Raw genomic sequence first — 24,248 nt, forward strand, 5'->3', positions numbered from 1 at the left:
CTACATAGAAAATTACAGTACTGTGCAGAGTTGTCCAGACTAGCTCCACATGTGCAAGCTCTGGAAATAGGAGTAGTGTAACTGCATTAGCACAATGCTGCGGCCCATGTAATAACAGCTACTTTTCAGCAGAGATAATTAGCTTGGTGCAGCACTGCACACATACAGCTACTTTGTAGGGCTGTGCAAAGCTTTGGTCGCTGACTTGATTTGGTGGAGATTCGGCCTGATTCGGCAGCTGAATCTCCAAATCCGAATCGAATCAGGAGACTCTTTAATCTCTCCAAATTGAATTGGAACCCTCCAAATCGAATCGGAGAGATTTGATGATTTGGACATAAACACAGCTTTAAATTTTTTTCTACATACCTCAAGGTACCAGGCAGCTCATGAACGCTGCGATGGTGGGCTTGTGAATGGTGAGATGGTGGGGTGTATAAGCATCCCACAGGAGCCGCTGGGGGATCCCCGGCACGCTCGGCACCAGACCTGGAAGTGGACCAGAAGCACTTTTGGGTCTGCCACGGGGTACGCTGGCTTGGTGACTGGTGTCTCCTGGGTCTGGGGAGGCACCCAGGGTCCCCCTGTGGCCAATCACTGAGCCAGCAAGTGCGGGGGGGGGTCCCCTGCACGCTCATCGGTGGACCCATAAGTGGACCGGAAGTACTTCCAGTCCATTTTTGGATCCGCTGCTAAGCACGCAGGGGGCCTTTCTGTGGGACGCTCCATCTGCCTTACCATCGCAGCATTCACGAGCCGCGCCTGGTACTTCGGGGTACGTAGAAAAAACATTTAATGCTGTGTCTATGGCTGAATCGCTGATTTGCTGAATCAGCATCGAATCTTTCGATTCAGATTCGGTCAAACCAAATTGGGACAGTGATCTGAATCAGTGAATCGAATCACTGTCCCCCGCGGTTCAAGCCGAATCCGAATGGAATACGGCCCATTTCGCACACCCCTACTACTCTGCTTCTGGAGCTAGCTTGAGCAAAACTAGCTCTTGTATGTCTTTATGGCACTTTCTTTCGGTGCACAGACCATGCACATTCCCTAGATCAACAGTTCCCAAACGTTTGGTCAAGGGGCTACTGTCAGCCCTTGAAATTTCTTACCAGCCAACCCGGGGCCCCTGTTAAACTTTTAACTGAAAACACTATAAAGATGCAGGAATCAGTGCAATATGCAGTGTAGTTTTGTGTACCGAGACTCTTTACAGATAAGTGTCTGCACGTTTTGAAGACTGCACGTTTCTTAAGGTGCTTTCTTTAGGAGACAGGCCATTCCTTCTGACTGCTATCATCCTGACATTGGTTGTAGAAGCACAGTGCCTTCTGATTTGTTGAAACCAGACAACTTGAGAGCTGCAGACTTAAGAAAGTGTTAAAAAAGCAAAGTCCATTCTAACAAAAGGAAAGGACTAGAAGGAAAGGAAGTGGTCAGGAAAGATGGATGAGATAATGAAAAAGAAAAGGCAGATTAATATTTTCCATATGAACATACAGAACAGATCCCAAAATTGCACTGTTGCCCATTTAATTTCATCATGCAGGGTGAAAGCAAGGAATGCACCCCAGAGCAGTTCCACAAACCTTGTAATTTTTAAATAAATCCATTTTTTGTTCATTGTGGATACACACACAATTCCCAAATAGGAATTAGACCAGATACACACTGCTGCTCTAGTACAAAAAGGGGCTTGAAATTACACATGGAGAGGAAGTTTTCTACACGAAACTACACACATACGCAAAGGGCAGCTAGTTTTAAGATAAACTACTTTCATCTTGGGATCTTGAAATCCTTTAGTTTACAATGATGAGATTGAACAAACTTTTTGCCACAAAGAAAATATTGTGAAAGTCATCTTCTCCCACATGAGATGTAATTGTGTCTACTGTTCCATTGTTTTAAACTCTTAAGAACACATATTTTGGATTTTGTAATTGGTTTGCTTTTTGCTTCCTAGATCTTCACCTCACTCATTGGAATAGGTTACAATCAGCTGCTGCTTTCCCAAAAAAATTCTGTTCTCTTGTATAAATGCCAGTGACACCCTAATAGCATCCCTGGCTTTCTGTTTACCTAATCAGACCCACTTCTCACTTTAGCTCTCCAAAGATGACTAGTTGGATTTTTTAGGTTCTGGAGGTATGAGGTGGTATCAACTCCCATACCCCTAACCATAGAATTGAGAATTCTTTTGTTTTTTTCTACTCTCATCTCTTAAGAGGTAAAGCTCTATTCTAATTTTATTCTAAGAGTCAGAGAGAATCCTGTTTAGAGATCAGTGGCTGATGTCCAAAGGGCATGAGAGCTTAGCTATCTTGTGTAAAGGCAATGGGATTTACTTTGCATTATCAGTAGGAAATATGTACATTCAAGAGAAGTAATATCTAGGACAAAAAGATATACATGTCTAAGGATACTCTATTCTGATAACAGTATGTAGTGCTTTCTTCCAAGGATCTCAAAGCTCTTAACACAAGTGAAGCAAAAACATGCTTGAAACCTAATATATTAGATAAGTAATCTAAAAACAGTTCATTCCTATGTGAAGATTGCCCCTGTAATACTGCCAGGGTTAGCAAATTTTAGGATTATTCTGTTCACAATTATTGGTTGTGCTGCATCATTCGACCTGTGCAGCTTTATCTTGCACACCTGACTACTCAGAATCATTTGATAAAGGATTCTGTCAAGGATGTTTTCAAAATTTTAAACTATTTTTCCCTCTACTCTGTTTACAACAATCCCTCGGAAACTTGGCTGTCCTTGTTTCTCATTTCCTTGCTGAAATGCCTTTCTCTATGACATTCATATGAGTGCCGAATTTCTAGCTTTCTATTTTTGAAGTGCCAGTCTGAATATTTGGGATACCAGATAGTTCTCAGCTTTGGTAACAGGATACAGGGGTTCATATACAACGTACCTTGAGAACTGTCTGGTATCTGAAATATTCAGATTGGTACTTCGAAAATTGTCACTGACTGCAGACTGATCATTGGCTTACTTGAAATAAATCCATGCTTTCAGAGCAGGTCTTTCTAGATAAGGTATAACAGAGATATCAGGTGTCAATTTGATACAGAGATTGGATTAGCCTTTCACCTCTATTGAAATAGCCCCTTCAGGACCGGGTTAAAGCAAATTAAATCAGTTTGGGATGTGTAAAGCTTGCACTTGTGTTGGTGCCTGTTGACTAGATTAAAGGAAGAATTCAGTTTTCCACTGCTGTCAATTTGCACCTATTAGAGAAACGGAGAAGAAAAACCTGGGGAAAGTTCTCAGTCATTTGTTTTGGAAGAATAGATGCACACAAAAATCTATATGGAGTTTATACAGAGAATAAAACAGGTCAAATTGTGAGTATAACCAAATGCAATTAAGTCTCTTTTAGTTTGTTTTAAAAAAAAAAAAAGGATGAAAAGTCTGGCCCAAATTCAGATTGGTTCTACAGGTGGCAAGGTATAGGAATGCCAAAAAAAGATGTCTCGCCCTAGGAAGGCAGTTCAGTGTGGTTGAGTTGATATCAGTACAGTTGATAGGGAGAGGCAGGCCAAAGGGACAATTCAGAAAGGCCAGAAGCATTTAGAAGTAGTTGATGGGAAATGTTAGGGCATGGAGTGGGGATATATGAATGCTTAGCTCTTTCGGGACCTTAGGTGCCTGACTCATATTGTTCATAAGGCACTTCTGTTCACTTGATATTCACAAATCCCTAGTCCTGCTCCTGAGGATGTGTGCCTAACAGCAGGGGTCACTTGCAATTCACAATGTCTAGGCCTGCTTCTTGAGGGAAACGGGAAGAGTGGAGGTGGTGGTGGTGGGAGCAATGATAGTAGCTCTCAGGACAGTGCCCTCATTGAGTGGGTATGGGCTAAGTTTTTCTGGAGTCCCTCTGTAGCTTTTCTGTTGAAGCTGGGCAACTGGGCAGCTATGATTGCAAAAGTCATGAGTCCAGAAGAAAAGCAAGAAAATAGCAGCATGCTTTGTAGCTCAGTACTTGCACTACTCCTCTGGTAGTGTAGTTTGATTCATGCTTTGATTGTACATTTTACATTAGAGACTTATTGATTGTATGGATCTTTTGTGCTTGGTTGCCCAGCAGGGCAACTTCACCTGGAGGGCAGAGGGTGCACCCATCCAGCCCATTCTGTAGTCATTGGAAGTACTAAAGCACGGTGCAGTATGGGCGGTTACTGCACCATGCGCACAGTGCACAGTTGGATTTCACTGCTGTGTCACGGTAGCGGCGCATGATACTGGGGGAGCACGCCACTATGGCAGCGTGATCACTTCGTCACCGTAGTGCACTGTACAGCGACATAGCATGTTGCTACATTGCTGCAGGGTGATGTGTAGATGTGCCCCAGGTGTCAAAGATATATCATTTCAATGTGATTGAGGGAGGCAGATGTCACATTCTCTTCTCAGCATTTGCTGCTGGCTAGTAAAGCTAGACATATTTATGACACTTCTTCAGTGTGCCAACCCATCCACACTCACTTTGCATTCATCAATACTGGAATGCCCAAATCTAGCAGTGGAACTATGCTGAAGGCACTCCCCCACCTCCCTGAAGCATGCTGGAGACTGATCTTGAAAGTGGTAGTGGGGAGCTGGTGCTCTCAGGGTGGCTTCCCTGCCTTCTTTCCAGATCAAGCATGCAGATAGATCCTCATAGTACTGAATGTCATGAATCCCATCCTTCACTGCCTGGCTCACCCCATTGCATAGGGAGCCTAGGTGCCTGACTTGTGAATTCCGTTCTTTGGTAGGGCACTGAAATGCTCGGGATTGCAGCAATTGTGTCCTCCATGTGAAGTAAGCACGTAGAGGACTTTATCAGCAGAAACTTAGGGGGCGGGGTGTTGTGAATAACAGTGGCGTCTAAATAAGCATGTACACAAAGGCATCTAAGTCTTCCTTGTGAACCTAGACCTCATTGCCTCAGTCACTTTTGAAAATGAACTGGATACTTTTGAAAATATTACCATTAGTTTTGCAATAATCACTTCACCCACCACTGAAATGTAGTCCATTTCAAAGTGGAGCTCAATAGTAAATTCATATAGTGCTCAAGGATAGGGGGAAAAAACATTACACTATATGTAAAGGAAACAGTAGACTTGTTTCGGTAGGAAAATGTAATTGTCAAGGTATTAATTTAGCCAGAACATTGAAGCTAGCACTCCTAATTCTTGTGAAATGTACCATGCAGTTCCTTTTTACACACGTACACACACACACATACGCACACTTTTTTGGGGGGTCTTATCTGAACAACAGCAATGACTAGAGCCTAGCAATCTTATTCCCTGTTGAGGTAGCGATTATATGCTGTCTTGGAGTGGAAAGGGCATTGCCTATCACAGACAGTACTATCATCACGTTACGGTTTTCCGTTGTAAACCACCAACCACCAGCCTTGTTTAGTTTATGAAATCGTGTATCGAATACTTGGGCTATAAGCAAAAAACAGAATTACTAAATAAATTGCATCACATAAGAATATATCACTTTTTAAAATTCTGAGAAGCCTTTATAATGAACACATTATCCCACTGTAGTTTCCAAACTGTGTGAGAGCAGGCCTTTGTAGAAAAGTGACAGGAAGCATTTAATTATAACTTAGTTTGTACAAGAGGTGTTTTGAAATTGTACAGCCAGAGAACTAAGCCAACAGTAAAAGACATTTTGCTGGATCCTAGACATTCATTACTTAAATTCATTACCTTCAGATTTTTAGCAGAGAAACCTGGGAATCCGATTTTTCCTAAAATAACTGGTTTAGGGCATTGGGGAGATGCTGCTTTTACACCAGCTGGCTAGGTAATTATAACGGCTTTCATCATTGCTTGTGATAATAATATTAATTGCTAACATAGATAATGACACAAACCTAGACTTCAATCTTTTATTAAAACCTGAGGTATAAGACTGCAGCCCATTTATCTTATACATCCTCTTTACAGAACTGTCTTGCCCACCAAGGCATGAAAAAAGGTTCACATTATTAATTCTAGGATATTTTCAGCATATAATGAATTTGAGACTATGTCAAGAAGGGAAGTGGAGAGAGACTAGGCTATGCAAGTGAATTTTATTGTGTCCTAATGAGTTTCAGTCTACTAAAATGCTGTGTCATTAGCAAGCACACATATTGCACTCCATTGCCTGAAATGACAAAATGACAGCAGCAAGTTCATAGTTATTTTTTTAATGCACATTTAGGTTTCCATGCAGTAGAAATATTGTTTTATGCAAAACTGAGCAGGGAAGATAGATTTAAACAGTTTGGGAAGGTTCATGGCAGGTAAAATTGAACATGGAGATATGTACAGCCGGATGTAAATGCAAATGGGCTCTATGGGTGAAATTCGTTCCTATGGAGAGGCTGGAGTAAGGCCTGTGAACCACTTCAGCGCTGTAAGTAAGGCTTGGTCAGGCCAACTGCTGGACAGGCCTTGTGCTGATCCTCAACAAGGCAGTAAATTCCTTCTCATGGTTGCAGCACCTTGTGAGGAAAATAGTGTTAGTATTATCATGGATAGTACAATAAAATGGCACGGTTAGCCTGTAGCAGCAATTAAAAGTACATGGCATAGGATGCTGAGATAAATTGTTACTGTTATAAACCCATCTAGTAGGCTGTCCACACTGTTATATAGCACACATGGCTTTGTCTGAAGTAATGTCTCCAATTTCAGATACTTCTTTAAAAAAAAAAAAATATATATTCTATAAGTCAAAGACACTTGGTCTAAAAGGAGTTTACATTTCTTAAGCTGCCAATGCCTTCAGGAGGAGGGAAGGGAAAATGAGGCTCAGTCAAACCCTCTCTGTTCTTTGTGTTAAAGTGTAATTATCTTCTGAAAAGTAAATATGGAAAAATAGTACATCTGTGTTCAACATATCTCCTTCCTCTGAGTATTCATTGAAATACCTGCGTACTTCAGTTGGAGAGGAAGGCTTTTACTGCTTTTTTATCTCCTTGTTAGTTTTCTAAGCCGACCTAGCTAAGAAGGTGTGAGCTGGGTTCTGTTCTCAGCTGCACCTTTGCAAGCCCTACTGAAGACTGCAGGTTTGCACAGGTGTTACTGAGGTCATTTGAAGACCTGGGAAGTAGCAAGGTATAATTCTGAGCTTGATTAGTCTGCAGAATTATATTCTGGAGATGACGTGTTGGAGAAGAAGGTACAACTCTACCTAGTACTTGATAGCTAGCAAAAACATCTTTTTACTTGTAAAGTTAACATATGCAAGTGATTGAAGGATAATAAACCTGGAACCCCACTTTGCTGTTTTTGCAGTCTCTGTTCGGAACAGCGCCACAATTAATTGAAGAACTACTGTAGTCAAGGAAAAGAGCAAAAAAAAAAAGGAGGATATCACTTTACTGTTAGCTGTTGTCAGGGAATGTACTGAGCCGCTAGCAACCATTGTGGTGCAGAGTTGGAAACGCTGATTAGCCAAATGTTTACAGCAAACCTATTTTCCTTTAAAAACAATCTTCTGGTATAATGTTTCCCATTAGCCCACACTGACAAAATGGGTGGAGGTAATAGTAATATCTCTCTAAGGGATAGCTAAAGTCTGGTGTCTGAGGTCCTGAAAAGAAACAGACGACTTGTGTTTGGGAATCTGGATTAGATTGCATGGTGGTTGAGCCACAAAAACCAACAGCCTCTTTCTGTTCCAGAGCAGTGAAACTGGCTCTGTGAGTTTTTACTGAATAAGTGAGATTTTATTGAATAAGGCAATACTATACTTAAATTCACCCTAAACAGTTTCTTTCTGCCTAGTAAGCACATAATTTGGAAAAGGCAGAGAGTGTTTTTAAAAAAAAAAGTCTCTTTCTTTCTTTTAGTAGGTATGAATGCCGTGTTAAATAAATAGACCATTAAATACTACATTTTAAAACTGCTTCCTAAAATTCTTTCTCTCATTACTTTGTTCTAATAAAACAAAGTAATCCTGCACTTTTTTTGTGTGTGAGTGGCTTTGATGAATCATTAAGGATATAAATGGAGATAAAGCACACAGTTCTTTTCTAGCTTAAGTCCTCAGGAAAGTACATAATTCCAAGAAACACCATGATAAATGACTGTAACTTTGGTGCATTAGCTTTGTCAGTTTCCAAGAAGAGAACTAACTATATGATTTAATGTGAGGCAAATTTAACTTTCTCAATATTTTTTAGTAAATTCATTCTTTTCAAGTCACATGTTAAAAATATTATTTTTATTCTTTAACAGAGCATTAAGAAGAAAAACACAAGCAAGCAAGAGATGAGCACCTACCTACGTTTTATTGTCTCTCGTATGAAGGAGCGGGTGAGTCTATCACAATGACACTTCTTCATGCAGCTGAGTTACATCAGGAGAGTACTTGTAGATCTGGAACTGTACCTCATGTTCAGTATTTTAAGTGTGTGCATTATAGTCATCCAGGGTCATATTACAGTTAGTCTCGTGCATGAGTCTCCAGGGACAAGTTTGGGGACAGGGGGAAAAGAGTCACTCATCACATTTCTTCCCAGGGACTCATAGAAACTTTCAGCACATACAGCCTGTGTCTCGTTGTGCAGAATATTTGTAATTCTGTTGAGAGTGCCTTGTGCCAGGTTCCCACAACTCCTATGAAATGGACTCCCTTCCTCTTGTACAGAGATACAAAAACAACCCCACTCAACATGCACTTGTATGCATTAGGCAGCCAGAATATGGCACCCTAGCTAAAGTACTTAGAGCTCTGTCACTTTGTTGGGTTTTGCTTGCATTTTAACCAGTTTCTAAAGCAATAACTTGTACTATCTCATTGTCTTTCCAGGCTATAGACCTGAACAAGAAAGGAAAGGACAGCAAACACCCAATGTATAGGAGGTTGGTGCATTCAGCTGTTGATGTTCCTACTATACAAGAGGTACAATAACATAATTTCTGATTTTATAAAGAAATTTTGCTTAATTTTTAGTATTTAAGGGTGTAGATTAAACCCTGTGGATCAACACTCATTCTGTTCCCTACTCTAGAATTGTCTTTAGTATTAAACACAATGACTAGAAATATCAAACTTGAGTAAGCAAGGTAGCCACAAAGATCATTATATGGGGACCTCTGAACATCCTCATATCCCAGTGACTCCACCTGGATATGTAAAAGTTCAGCACATTTTAGGAATTAGGCCATTTATTTAAAGTTTGAAAACGCATTAAGTTTGAAAATCTGGGCACTATGTACAATGGTTATGGAATAAGCAATCAGAAAGAAAATGTTTAATCAAATACTCCATTCTTACTCGCTGAAGTAACTTCTGAGATATCTGAATGATTCATAAAAAGTCAGACATTTGGTTGGCCCCAAAATAAGAATCACGTGAAACATCTGTTTTATGTTACTTACTTCAAAATAGAATACTGGTAAAACTATAATCTTTTCTTAAGAAGGATCAGATCCCTGAATCAAAGGAGATAAGAATTACACATGATGAAGATAAATATTGTAGTCGGTATCACATCCAAAATAATACGGCATGCGGTTGTATTTATTTTTAAGATTGTAGATTTTCCTAGAGTATTGTAAACTTAAATTTCCTGTGCTCTTGATACACATGTTCAAGCTGTCTCTGGATTAACAATTTTTGAGAGTACTACAAGTTGCGGTTCTCCTGTGGTGACAGCACAGGAGTCCCAGAGTAGACAGTAGACCATTTTACTGATTATTTGGGTTTTCTCAGAGCAAGTTTATTTGGCACTGGTAAAATGCTAGATGAGGACACAGTCTTGTCTACATTAAAATTCTTGAAGGTGTTATCACCATGTCAATTTAGCTGGTGATAGCACACGTGAGAATATTTTTGTTTCCTTAAGGTTTGCTTATGTACAGATGGTCATGCATGCTTAGCTTGAGCATCAGAAAAAATGTTTTGTGGCTCAGTGCAAACATCTGTCTGGTTTAAAGAGTGTCTCTTAGGAACTGTGAAAGGTATTTCAATCCACCTTGATCAGAAAGCAATGGTTGATACACAAGAAACCTGGAAAGTGTATGGGAGCTCAATGCTGAACGGAAAGCACAATAAATTATTGAAACTTAGATGTGAAATGCAGTTCTCATAGGAGCCAATCTTTGTTTGAGGAAATGCTCTGAGCCATATTCTTTTCCGTTATGTGTCATGAAACTGAATGAAGTTACTCCAGATTTACTCTTTTTTATGACTGATGGAAAAATCACGCCTTAATTTACTTTTAAAGCATCCATTCTACTTTTAAAGCATCCATTCTACCTCTCAGGATCTCAGACTTGAACCTGTCTTACCAGTACTGAGAAGCTAAGAGGCAGAATGCTACAGTCTAGAGGTAGACAACCATGGAGGCCCTGAATCATAAAGTTGGACTCTTTACCTCTGCATGCATCCACACTGGGGCTGGGCTGTAAGGAGTTGCCCTGAGGCAGGGCAGCTAGAATCTGAGCCCGCATCATTGCCACTTCTCCCTACCTCCTGGTAGCTGGCCGCAGTGTGGGCACAGCTTTGAACTGGTGGGGAACTGAGCCAGTGCTGGGCAGCTTCCATCTGCACCTGTGCTGCAGCTGGGGGTAGGGTGCTGGGGACAAGTGGCAGCAGCAGCTTGGGCACAGATCCCTGCTTCCCAGCCCTGGTGTGGGCACAGGAAACCTCCCATCTGACACACCATCAAAGCTTTCCAGCCTGCGCTGGAGCATTTCCGCCTGTGACCTAAAAATGTTGCCAGCCCCTGCCATAAGCATTCACAGGAAAGTTGGTGGGCAATAGGGATGACAATGACTGACCTTGTCTGTCTCATATGGGTCTTTTACATTAAAAGACCCATATACATTAGGGTCATGTATAATGTTTATACATTAGTTTGTGTTGTATAAACACATCACTGCCTGCACATTTTAAAGCTCTGTATTCTGTTTTGTGTAGAAAGTAAATGAAGGAAAGTACAGAAGTTATGAGGAGTTCAAAGCAGATGCTCAGCTGCTTCTACACAACACAGTGATTTTCTATGGAGGTACAGTACTACATTTACTATTTTTGTTATGGATTTGATTCAAAAAATGGACATTGGTATCTTAAACCTTGGGGAAAAAAACAGTTTAGGTTTGACAGTGGGCCTCACTAATTAAGGGAAGGCAAGGCCCCTGCAAGGTCTGTAGCTAATCAAAGGGACAAAAGCTTTAGGGCTCTGTCTGAATTAAGACCTGACCTTATCTGTACCTGTCTGTCCAGTGGAGCCTCTCAGGACAAACCCTAGTGTAGATGCCTAGGGTAGACACAGTTATGCTACCAAAACTGTACTTTTACCGGTACTTATTTTACTCTTGGGATGATTTTTCCTATACCAGCTCAAAGCACCACTTAGCCAGTATAGCTGGGTGCATAAAAGAAATGCCTTGCTGCCACAGAATAATGGTATACCAGCAACAGGCACCTAGTACTGAGCTGCATTTTGGAGGAGGCAGTCGAATCTGACTGCTTTGCTGGCTACCTGTTTATCCATTCTGGAAATGACCAAAAACGGCAGTCTTCAAATGGCCATAATTATGAAAGGGCTTATAATGGAGAGATCAAGAAAAAATTGCTCCAGATTAGGTTGCAGGTTAGGGTTGAGATATGGAACAGAGTCAGGGTAGATCCAGCCCATAGGATAAAGGTAAAGAAGTGTCCTTGAATTGTTTATGTTTTAATATAGACATAAAATTTTTAGGCATGTGATTGGAAGTAAAAACCTTACCCCAAGGCACAGCTTTTAGATTTAACCCATATAAACTGCATGCCACAATTCTCTAAGCAATGATAAATCTGTGATAACATCTTGTGCTTTATAAGGGTATCATGGCAAAAATTAACATGCAGGGCTATTGCAGCATACAGGCTACCTCATTAATGTTTAAAAAAGAAAGTGAAGAATCTGGATTAGTTCTTAATGATAGTAGTGCCATACTGTTCTTCTAAAAACACACACTTACCATATTAGCTGGTTTAGAAGTCCCCAGCAATATTTATAGAAACAGATGTACATGATTGGAGTAGGAATGCAGAGAAGTACAGGATGGATGGTTGGAAATTTAAAAAGAGAAAAGTTATCATAAATATTGAATTGGGTTTTTAAAGCGCACACAGCATGAAAGGTATCTCAGTGGTGTTTACAGATTCTTATGAGCAATGGTATCACATTGTGGCTAGTGATGTATTTATTTTTCATTTACAGCGGACAGTGAACAAGCTGATATTGCTAGGATGCTTTACAAAGACACATGCCATGAGGTAGGTAATAATGCAGTAACAGATGAAGCTAGTGATTTGGTACAGACAAAACCATTTGGTTTTGAGACAGTATCATTAATATGTAAACTAATTATTTCTTTCTTCCTATAAGTTGCCCCTAAAACAAAAATAAATTATTTGCAATAGTTATTAACTTTGCCATACAGAACTTTCATAGTGGATTCCAAATTCCTTTTCTCTTCCTTCTCCATAGCTAGAGTTCTATTGAAAACACACACAGTATTGCCCCTTTTTTGTATTTCATATTTATTTTATTTTATATTTATTCCCTTGCTCAATGAATTCAGCTCCCAAGTGATTATGAGCAAGGCAGCTGATTAGTCAATGGAAAGTTGAAATCCAGAGTGAAGTTTTAGTTTCCAAATAATATATTTACCTATGTCTAGACTAGAAATAGTTATCCTCATCAGATTTAATTCAGACCTGAAGCCAAATTCTGACTGTTTTCCAAGATGGACAACTTAAAAATTAAAGGAGACAGCCAAATGATATTAGGGACAGCTGTCAGATTTGCTCTATATCCATGGTCAAATTATTTCAGTGCTTTGAAAGCACTTAAATATTCCAATTCTTTTTGTTCATCATATAACCTTTACAAATCAATTAATAGTCCCCTTATCTTTGTCTTTACAAAACATTTCTAAGGGCTACCTTTCTGCCACTCGCAATTTGCCTGTTTTTTTTGCACATCAATAGCTAATTGCAATCAAGCTAAAGTGGTTCCACAGAATTAGGAGGCAGGGATAGAAAGTGATAGTACTTGAGTTAGTATCCCTATTAAGGTTACACAGAGTAGCCTATAGCTTGATTTACTTCTTTGTGTTTTTCAGCTGGATGAACTGCAGCTTTGCAAGAACTGCTTCTATCTGTCAAATGCACGTCCTGACAATTGGTTTTGCTATCCTTGCGTAAGTCGTTGATACAGATTTTTATTTGTTTGCTTTTTTACATAGAAATAAGTGCAGTTTTGGTGTTATTAATACTCTGAATAACTTGTTTCATATGCATACTTTAAACTGTCCACACCAGATATTCCGCATAAGCATATCATTACGTGGAATCCAAAGCAATAACAATGTACTCTATCAGGCAGTTTTAATGGTTTCACTAGACTATAAGGAGCTTATTGGGATCAAAGCTCTGTTAAGAAGAGAAGCTAAATTTTAGAACTGCTTAGGATTTCTGTGTATGATGGTTACATCCTTTCCAGAATTTGTCTTTTTTGTCTTTGTTCTAAGCAATATATTTAGCATAGAAATGCTGTATATTGTATGGAAACAAAAATGAACAAGAGCATTAGATGTAAGGAGAAAGCATGTTCTTAAGATACTAGCATAATGTTACACTGAAATGCTTGCTGCAATATTGAATATAGTACTTAAGAACCAATAATAAATAAACCTTATCTTTTCCACACCCCCAGATACCTAATCATGAGCTGGTTTGGGCCAAAATGAAAGGTTTTGGATTTTGGCCAGCCAAAGTCATGCAAAAAGAGGACAATCAGGTCGATGTTCGCTTTTTTGGCCATCACCACCAAAGGTAATTTATTAATTCTGTTTGCTGCTTGTCACAGAAATTAATCAAACCAACTTGCCTCTTTCAGTCATGTTTCCCATCCTGGCTGAACTAGTTAAACTTATGAAGAATGCTTATTTTGTCATAATTGTTTCGGAAAATTCGAAGTCCAGCTTAACAAAGCAAAGACTGCCAGGTGACTCATGGAACATTCCATTTTCAAAATTTCCAAGAGGATATTTTCAGTGTTGTTTGAATTAAGGAAAGCACACAAATGCTTATCTAGGAATTCTCCCCCCCCCCAATCAACATGTAATTAAAGATACTGGTACAGACTGGACACACCATATTTTCTTATATACAACCTGTACCTTTCTCCTCTCTTCCCCCCCCCCCCCCCCCCCCCACTAGATGGGGAAAATTGGGTACATTATATCTGAGGAAAAGGGTACCCCATGGGTCTGGAGACTTTTTGGGTAGAGGAGCGATGACAGCATTAATTGCCACAACTCGTGGAGCCATAGAATTTAATGCTGTCAGCACTCCCTTTCTTCCTTTCCCCAACCACCGAATTTCTGGATTCATAGTGAATCCCCTCTCCAACTACATGTCATATCAGGGTGGCACTCAGGGTTGGTCCATGATCAGACTTGGTGCACTGTGCCGACTGAGAACATGTTCCCGGACCTGGCATGTGGCCTCAGAGCCAGCATGTGGTCCCAAAGCCAAGGAACAGGGCTGGATGTGGCACGTAGCCCCAGAACTGGCATGTCAGATTGGGCCCCTCCTATGGCGTGCTGGATTGAGCCCTGCCAGGGACCACCAGAGTCAATGGGCTGGATTGGGTCCCGCCATGTGGTCCCAGCACCAGCATACTGGGTCAGGCTGGCCACAGTGCATGACCCCCAGCCCCTAATGCCACAGTGCAGCCTGCAGGCCCAACCTCCTTAGACCTCTGGGACTTACCTGTAATAAAAAGTAAGATTTTTTCCCTCCTTGGGCCTTCCAAAAAATGGTGTATGTATGTTATATTCGGGGAGCGGGGGGATATATGTGAGAAAATATGGTATTTTAGTTGAACTGTGTTTTAGGTTCCTACACTACTACTTTTGCTCAGTGTTCATATCCAAGATGCATTACAATTTTGAATTTCTGTGATGTGACCCACGTGTCTCAGTGTTGTAGTTAAAATGTTGACAACATTCCCCATACAGGCTTCTTATTTTCAGAGATTTGTAATTTCAGTGAAATAATCCCTCTACATAGAAACCTCAGCCACAACTTCAGGGTATGGATTGTTTAGCGATGATTTGGCTACACTTAGTTACTCTGAAATTATGTAAGAACAGGGAATAGTACTGCACTAAAGTTTTTTTTCCCCAGGCCTATTAATGTAACTGCTGCTCTAAAGAATGTGGGAAGACATCAGTACTGCATTCAGATATGAGCTTGCATGCCTGTTTAGTAGGGACAGAGTTAGGTCAGCAGTGAAAGTCCCCCTCCAGGTTCCCTTGAAGGGACTGTATTAGCAGCCCTGGAGACAGGTTGGCATTTTCAGAGCTGAACTCCCGATGTTAATCACCTCATTATTACAAACTAGATCAAAGCAAACAGTTTCTTCACATGGACTGAAGGCAAAGCTCTTTGACTCCTTATTTTTGAGAAAGCAGTACATGTCATCACCATGAGGAAAGCTGGAGACTTGGATAGCTGCGTTTTTGAAAGATATTAATTGAAGTTTCTTTTTTAACTTAACATGAACAATATTTCTATACAATTTTACTTGGTTTATCTAGTCAATAATAGAACACACTTTAAAGCAGCTACTTTCAGCCTCTCCCAAGTGTTTATATATCTTTCCTTAAAAGGTAACTTTTCTAATACATGTAAATGGGTAATATATCTTATTTGCATTTAAGTCATAGAATAATTTGCAATGAAGTTGTAAGTACATTTGCAAATGCCTCTTTACCTAATTTGGAGAATCATCTCAGTTGTAGTTGGGAATGAGACTCAGGCAACTTCAGTAAGGTAACACAACATTTGTGTGATGTGACACCATGTGTTAGGATGAAAAGTACTATCTGTCCATTGCAAAGGTCCATTTTTTTCATTGATGAACTTTACAAGGAAGAGCTAGACTCCTGGTTGATGTAAAGCACATATCTTAATAGATGCCAGTCTTTGCTATTCATTCCATTCAGGAAGAGTACGCACCAACTGCAGATGCTTCCTCAGCCTGATGAAGGGTATTTATACCTGAAAGCTTGCAAAGAAGCATTTTTCCAACAATTTGATTTGGTCTAATAAAAGATATCAAATTTACCCAAAGAACCTTGTCTGCCAGTAGACTGTCACACATTTATATCAGTTGAGAATCTGGCCCAAGGTGTTAAAACAATATTTAAATTATCATGGAAATGTATGTGGAGAGAATCCTTTTAATATGCATCCTGTTTTGGGCGCTGCACTTCAAGAAGGATGTGGATAACTTTGAGAGGGTCCAGAGGAGGTCTACTCGTATGGTTAGGGGCCTGCAGGTAAGGCCCTACGTGGAGAGATTGAGGGACCTGGATCTCTTCAGCCTCCGCAAGAAAAGGCTGAGAGGTGATCTTGTGGCTGTCTACAAATTTATCGGGGGTAGGGGAGGGAGGGGGGAGCAAGGTATAGGAGATGCTGTGTTTACCAGGGTGACCTGTGGGGTGACTAGAAACAATGACCACAAACTGACAGAGCAGATTTACATTGGACGTCAGGAAGAACTTCTTCATGGTATGGGTTCCCAGAATCTGGAATGGGCTTCCAAGGGAGGTGGTGCTCTCTCCTATCCTGGAGGTCTTTAAGAGGAGACTGGACAAGCACCTGGCTAGGGTCGTCTGACCCCAGCGCTCTTTTCTGCCCAGGGCGGGGAGTCGGACTTGATGATCTACTGAGGTCCCTTCTGACCCTAAAAATGTATTAAATCTATGCAGTATTTTTTTCAATGCCTTTCCAGAGTGATAACATGTCTTATTCCTGTGTAATTTTGGCACCACATTTTAGTCTGGGTTCTTTTTTCAGTGGCAAATTCTCATTGACTTTGAAGAGCTATAGCCATCTAACGCTCTGAGGACCACTGAAAATCCTGAGTATAGGGACCTTCAGGTTTCTGAATCACTGGCCAGTAATTAGTATTTTAAGTATCTTATCTACAGTTTAATAAGAAAGGATTTGGTGGTCTCATTTTAATTTCTGGTAGGTATTCAAATCTCAGAAAACCCTGGTACAGTTGCCATTAAGTTGGTGCCCTTTATGGGTAAACTGGATTAGAAATGAACCTCCTTTCTGTGTCTGACTCAAAGACAATTTGGCAAGGCAGCAGGAAGGAGCTTTCTGGAACTGCCTGTGTTATACCTGCTTTGTAGCTCAGTAAAGTAAAGGCACAGTTTCCAAGCCAGGGTGCCTTCACTTTAACTCCTAAAATCAGTTAGGCACCTAACTGTAAATGGCCTGATTTTTCAAGTCTTAAATACCTGCACATCTCACTAGTGTCAGTGGGGAGCTAAAGATGATTAGTCCCTCTGAAGAAATGGTTACAAGGTAGGTTCCGAAATATGGATGTGGGATTAGCTTTAAGAGCTTTGAAAATGCTGACCTCTGTCACTAGAGCTGCTGATACAACACCTTTGGAGGAACGCACAGTGGGAACTTCAAAAGGACTCAGTACTAGGACTTCAGTAGGAGCTAAGTTAGTTCAGCACTTAACTCCTCAGGAAAGCTCACCATAAATCTTTTAAAAATAAATATTAACACATTCTTACAGTTCAGATATCTGAATGCACTTTTAAAATTGTATTTAAAAGGGCCTGGATCCCCTCAGAAAACATTCAGGATATCACAGTTAATATTCACCGGTTGCATGTGAAGCGCAGCATGGGCTGGAAAAAAGCCTGTGATGAGCTGGAGCTGCACCAGCGTTTTCTTCGTGAGGGGAGATTCTGGAAGTCTAAGAATGAGGACAAAGGGGAGGAGGAGGCAGAGTCCAGTATCTCCTCCACCAGCAATGAGCAGGTGAGTGCCCCTGGGATGTCAGCAGAAAGGGCAGTGTGTTAGAAGCTGGAAAGATGACCTGCAGTGGATTTTTAAAGCATTAGACTATAAAGCTATGGACTGCAGTATGATGAGAAATGCTCAGATGTTATTTTTGCCCCTTGATTTGTATTGCAAGGTTTTATCATTTGTGAGGTTTTTTTGGAAGACCTGTAGGAAGCTTGCAGGTTGTAACAACTCAATCAAATGAGCCAACATCCTTAAAAATAAATAAGTATTGTTGCAGTTATTGGGCTAGCTCCACTCCTGTCACGTCTTAGGATCTTACAGGGTGCCAGGACTCCCTGGGGTGGAAGTCCATAGTTGACTCATTCTTAGGCTTTGGCTACTGTCCTTTGGGAACTAACCACATCACCAACTAGGTTTGAACCATATTGGGATATCTTTGGGATCCTTTGACAGAGCTGTTGAAAGTGATTTAAAAAGTATAAAACAAAAGTGAGTCCTAAACGCACCCTCCCTTACTCTTACTAAGGTTTACTTTGCTGTCCAAAGCCCAGGCAGATCCAATATAAATAGCACTGGGAAACATGGACTAGAACCCAGTACTATTTCCTCTTTGCTGGGGGAGGGGAGGAAGGCCCCCACCACTCCATGGACCTCTTTCTTGTTCCCAGCGCTGTTTGTGCCTCATACCTCTTGCACTCTCGGCTGGCCAGTGGCCTGGTTTCAACAGGAGGGATGAAAAATGACCTCACTAATCCCTCAATCTGTAATCTGGTGATTAGAACACTTTCTTGGAAAGGTGGAGGTTTGGTTTGAAAGCTAAGGTAACCCAGGCTTTCCACTTCCTCAGAAGTCAGCAGGATAGCATCTACGTTTAGGTACATAGTGGGCACAGCTACATGTGTACCCACCTGTGCAGACATTTAGTACTTGCTTTAGCATTTAAAGCAAGTACTAAATGACTGCGCAGTAACCACTGGTACTGCACAGTCCTGGTGCCGCACGGGTCATTTCCAACCCTACTGGACGATGCTATACGAACCAGTAGCATCAGCATCACGGTTTGTGCTTGCTGATGCTACACCCCAGTGAGATGCCTTGAATCTTGACCACCATACCTTTTTATGTTACTTATAAACACCATGCATCTCAAACATTTTACAAAGAATACTCTTTTCATAATGTTCACAGCTGAAGGTTACTCAGGAACCAAGAGCAAAGAAAGGACGACGTAATCAAAGTGTGGAACCCAAAAAGGAAGTAAGTAACTTCAAATGAGATGCCTGTCAAAAGACAAGAAAAGAAAAGCATTTTCAAAGCCCTTATTTTCTGTCACCTTTTCCTTGTTTAACAGGAGCTTATCATAAAAAGTCTGAATGTCAGTAGCTTCATCCTCTCTGCTGAAGACTAGAATGAGATGTGTCCGTTTTAAGGTTTCGTACTGGCAGCCATCACCACAGTGTCATTGTCAATTTTCCTATCATGCATTAGCCACTGGTAGCCATCAAATAGTATCTTTGTAGTTAAGTGTCCATTATTAAAAAAAATCAACAATCCACCATTGAAGTTTTTTAGATATGGCAAAACAGGGTCAACTCAATAATTCAGTTTAAAAAGGAGTTCTCAGAGGAACATTTCTAGCCAGCAAAGTCAAGGGCTTGAAAGTTGAGAAGCATGAGCTACACCAGATGTGTCAAAGATATGGCCCACAAGCCAGATTCAGCCCACAGAGCTCTATCATCCAGCCCCCCCATGGTGGCCCTGGATTTTGAGTTGACCCACAGGCAACTTACAATACTCCAGACTGGCCCTGTGCACCAGGCCTGAGACCTGCACTGCATGCAGCACCTACCTAGACTGACCAGAGCGGGTGCCGCAGGCACTGGATCCAGCATGGGGAGGCAGCGCTGTGGGTCTGATCTGACCTGCAAGACTAGCCCCACACTGTTTGTCTGGCCTGTGGACCAGTCCCACTCCAATCATCCAGCGTGTGGGGCCAGATGGGTTTGACAACCGTGAGCTGTGCCATTACTCACATGACTTTAACCCTGTCCCCTTTAGAGAGACCCAGTTTGTTCGGTGACAGAGGCAGAGAAAAAGCTGTGCTTGTGTACTTAAAGATTATATCATAATGCACACGCACACAAGGAGGCAGTTGCACCAGCAACCATAAAGCAAGCACATCCTAACTTTTTGGATGCTTTACTTAGCAACCTCAGTAATCTCTTACTGTGATTCTGAATGTGCTTTCCTGATTTAAAAAAAATAGAAATAAGGAGAAATAATGTTTTTTCAGACAGTAATACAAATAGCCCTATTATGCTTCATAGTAGGGCTTGAACTCTGAAATGTCAGTAGTGCTTGGCAGACTTCTACCACCACATGTGCTACAGGACTTAGCTGGCATCAGCAGAAAGCTATCAGCCCAGAATGGGACTGGTTGTTGGGTTCAGATGACACCCATACCTGCCTGCCTCTCTCTGTCCGTGAGAGGCAGTGGTCTCCTCCCCAGATGGGTTGGGCTTGCACATGTAGTGTCCCCTGCCATACTTGCTCTAGCAGGAGTTACCAGTAGCTGCTCTGTTGGCAGCAGTTTGGGTTATTTCATTAGAATATCAGTGCATTTAGTTACACTTTTGGTAAACTGTCAAGATAATCCTGAACAATGCAATGGGAAGATGGAAATGGTAACCTTCATAGCTCAGCTAAACATGGAATTTCCTAGAAAAGAAAGGTACTTCTATAGCTCAAGGCCTTTCTCACTGTTAAATTGCTGCAACTAATGCAAGTGTAAGAGCTGAGAGAAGATTGCAAGCATTCTATATAATTGGAAAGTAAGTGCTGGACAGTAAAATATAAGGATCCCTACCAGCTTCCCTTGTAATTCTTTGTGCATATGAGAGGGCACAATTTTGGCTTGATAGGAGCTTGAAGATTGCATCTAATGGGCACTAGGAAAAAATAGCCCATTTTATTTCTAATAAAGAAATGTGGATCACAGAAACCACAGGTCATGGAAGGTATGCCTTCATTTTGGTTTAGGTTGCACCAACTGGAGCATTGTGTTCTAAGCCCAATAGCATCAGTGGACAATAATTCTGAATTAAATATGAGGGCAATAATAGGTTGCAGTTCAAGCACGCTGATTGATTTCTCAAGATTCCAAGTATCCAGATCTTGTACTTGGGATGTTTGAAACAGGGAGGGAACCCTGGGGTGGGGGCTGATTCTCTTTTTACTGACACTGATTCTACATGACTAATATCTTAATGACTTCTTTCCTTACATGAAAATGTGGAAAGAGAATCAAGGTCATCATCACCTGGAAATGAAAGAAATTTGTTCCTTATTTATTTTTATTCTGCTTTTATGCAGCAGAATTGTTTTAATAAAATGGTCATTCCAGGAGAAGGGATATTTTAGATGCTGTCCGTAATTAGAAATAACTGTGTTAATGCAATATTTAATTTATACAAGCAGACTGAAAGAGGGTGGCCACCTACATTTAAAGGAACTAACACATGGCTGTCTGAAATATACAACACAAAGCTGAGGAAGAAGACCTTAATGTTTAATTTATGGTGCAACATTATACAAAGTGCTAAGTCATGCATTTCTTTTTACAGCATATATCTTTGCATGTTTGTTGATAGAAATATGAGGCAAAGTATGATTTATATTGACTTCAGATGAGGAAATTTCTGGTAACAAAAGCCCCTCTTTAAAAAATGTTTGCTGGTTACCAAGCCCAGAGTTATCTGATGGCTATCTATAGAGAGGAAGAGAAACTAGGATTTCTGCCTGTGTCATGGCATAACCAAAGTATTATATGACAGTCACAGAGTACATGGAGGAAATGTCTGTATGAACCAGGACAGTAGCACTGAGGTCAGTGTGAAGTGCAGCACCCTCCCAAACAAGCCAGAGGGGAAGCCTAATAAAGAGAGTTTTCCTTGGTACTGGGGAGTCCGGGGGTTTATCCATGCACCAAGGACTATGTATGCATTTTACATTCAACAGTCATGGGCTAAAAAAACAAAATCACTCTGGCATGAGGGACCTGACCTGAGGATTTTTCCCTTCCTAAAGGAGTATCCTCCTCTCTGGGTCCCTTCTTGCTTGCTCTCCTTCTGTCCTCACATGAATAGTATATTCTTGGTTGCCTAGTGGGCCAGTTGCAACAGGAAGGGAGCAGATACAGAGGGAGGGGAGGAGTCCTCCACCCAGACTAGCCTATAGCCTGGTAGTTAGGGCATTCATCTGGGAAGTGGAAGATGTGGGTGTGAGACCTCCTCACAGGCTCCCTTTTGAAGCCCCAGACCCATCTCCTCTTCCTTGGGTTAGAGCTCTAACCACTGGCTACTGTGCAAAATGGCATGACCATTGCTATTATCTGCATCTTGTAATGAACTGCATGCATCAGACAGTCCCTAAACTTACTCTCTGCCTGTCTAAGTACTCAGTGATTTAAGATGTTAGGATCCTCCCAGCACTGATACTGTTTGATTCTGATTGATTTTGCTTTTGAGCACGTGCAGTAGCCTAAGGGCCTTGTTACACAGTAATTTTAGGTGGCTCATGGAGCTCTTGACCCCTGGATTGTCCACACATTAACGCCTTAAAGTTATGCCACTCCAGGACAGGATTATCTCTGATCCACACTACTTAGCTCCTGTTCCATTAAGGTGTGGTCACTCCTCAGATGTGCCACCCAAGTTGAAGTCCTCCAGTATCCCAGGATCTCTCACACACCCGCCCACAGAGCAGAGACAGAAGCCTTTCCTGGCACGCCAGCCCACTAGTGGCATCTCACAGCTATGGCTCCTAGTCTTGCCTCTGCTCACCAGGCCTGTAGTGGCAAGTCACAGCTGTGCAGGTGGGAGACAGTCATTTAAGGTTTCTAGACTAAGGATATGACTGCTCCAAACTCCAGGCTAACACTAGTACTGATCAACATTTGTGCAGCTCACAAGATAAGTCAAGACTCCCAGAGCCCTTTGCAGGCCAAGATGGCAGCATCTACTGAATTTAGATACCAAAACAGTTTTGCAGCAGCTAGATGGAGTCAAGCTGGATTATTTCACAGAATCATAGAAAATTAGGGTTGGAAGGACCTCAGGAGGTCTTCTATTCCAAACCCCTGCTCAAAGCAGGACCATCACTAACTAGATTATCCCAGCCCAAGTTTTGTCTAGCCAGGTCTTAAAATGATCCAGCCAGTTTTCTGTCCACCTTACAGTCCCTTCATCTAACCCAAACTTCCTTAGCTTGCTTGCAAGAATGTTGTGGGAGACTGTATCAGAAACCTTGCTACAGTTGAGGTATATCAAGTCCATTGCTTTCCCCACATCCACAGAGCCAGCCATCTTATTATAGAAGGCAGTCAGGTTGGTCAAGTATGACTTGCCTTTGGTGAATCCATACTGACTGTTCCTAATCACCTTCTCCAAGTGCTTAGAAATGGATTCCTTGAGTATCTGCTACATGATTTTTCCAAGACTAAGGTGAAGATGACTGGTCTGTAATTCCCTGGATCCTCCTCCTTCCCTTTCTTAAAGATGGGCACTATGTTTTCCCTTTTCCAATTGTTTGGGACCTCTCCTGATCATCACAAGTTTTCACAGATAATGGTCAGTGGCTCTGTAATCACATCAGCCAACTCCGTAAGCACCACTGGGTCCGTTGCATCCAGCCCCAGGGACTTGTACATGTCCAACTTTTTAAAATACTCCTTGTGACTTTCGCATCTGAAGCCCACTCTTCAAGTCCTGTTTAGGTACTTACGAGAACAATTTGGATCTGGCCCTGGGTACCTAACTCAGCACTGCACTGTGTGGATTTCTGTAGCTGCAAGGTCCTCGATAATTAGATGTTGTTAATACTGGCCAACATTGTGCCTATGTCCTGTTCTATGTGAGCTGTTTGCGCGTGGTCTGTATTGAGAGCAGGCTGAGCTGTGCATGTTCAGCGAGGTTAGAACTGAACCAGTTTTGTAACTTCACAGTATTTCTGTCGAGCAAATGCTGTATTTTGCCTTATGTTCATTGATATCCTAACATAAGCCTTTCTGGATCAGTGACCAGATAAAGATGGTGCTTAGAAGTGAATCAGAATGAGCTGTTTGTTAAATAGCAGTTGGTTGCAAAAGGAAATACACATTCGAATTTTGTATTGGTCTAATCCAGAGGTTGTCAACCGGGGGGGTATGTGTACCCCCAGGGGTACTTGGAAAGGGGTTAGGGGGTACACGCGGGCAGACAGGTGGGGACAGAGTGCCACCCCCCACCTGCTGCCTCCTGGGGCGGGGGCAAGGGCAGCAGCTCCCCTCTGTGGGCTCCATGTTTGGCTGCCACCTGGGCAGCCAAACATGGGGGGGAGTG

General features: G+C 41.5%; 1 protein-coding gene across 6 annotated transcripts in view; it reads left to right on the plus strand.

Annotated features, from left to right (window-relative positions):
• Nucleotides 1–24,248, plus strand: part of ZMYND11 (zinc finger MYND-type containing 11) — a 148,868-nt gene that overhangs the window by 116,549 nt on the left and 8,071 nt on the right. For all 6 annotated transcript variants that reach the window (XM_025205750.1, XM_025205754.1, XM_025205751.1 and 3 more), the window contains 8 exons: nt 8,262–8,339; nt 8,836–8,928; nt 10,951–11,038; nt 12,239–12,294; nt 13,146–13,223; nt 13,739–13,857; nt 17,676–17,883; nt 19,060–19,128. In XM_025205750.1, coding sequence (XP_025061535.1) covers nt 8,262–8,339; nt 8,836–8,928; nt 10,951–11,038; nt 12,239–12,294; nt 13,146–13,223; nt 13,739–13,857; nt 17,676–17,883; nt 19,060–19,128 — 789 coding nt within the window. The remainder of the gene's footprint in view (nt 1–8,261; nt 8,340–8,835; nt 8,929–10,950; nt 11,039–12,238; nt 12,295–13,145; nt 13,224–13,738; nt 13,858–17,675; nt 17,884–19,059; nt 19,129–24,248) is intronic.

Source organism: Alligator sinensis, unplaced genomic scaffold (genome assembly GCF_000455745.1).
Source record: "Alligator sinensis unplaced genomic scaffold, ASM45574v1 scaffold370_1, whole genome shotgun sequence".
NCBI classification, from domain to species: Eukaryota; Metazoa; Chordata; order Crocodylia; family Alligatoridae; genus Alligator; species Alligator sinensis.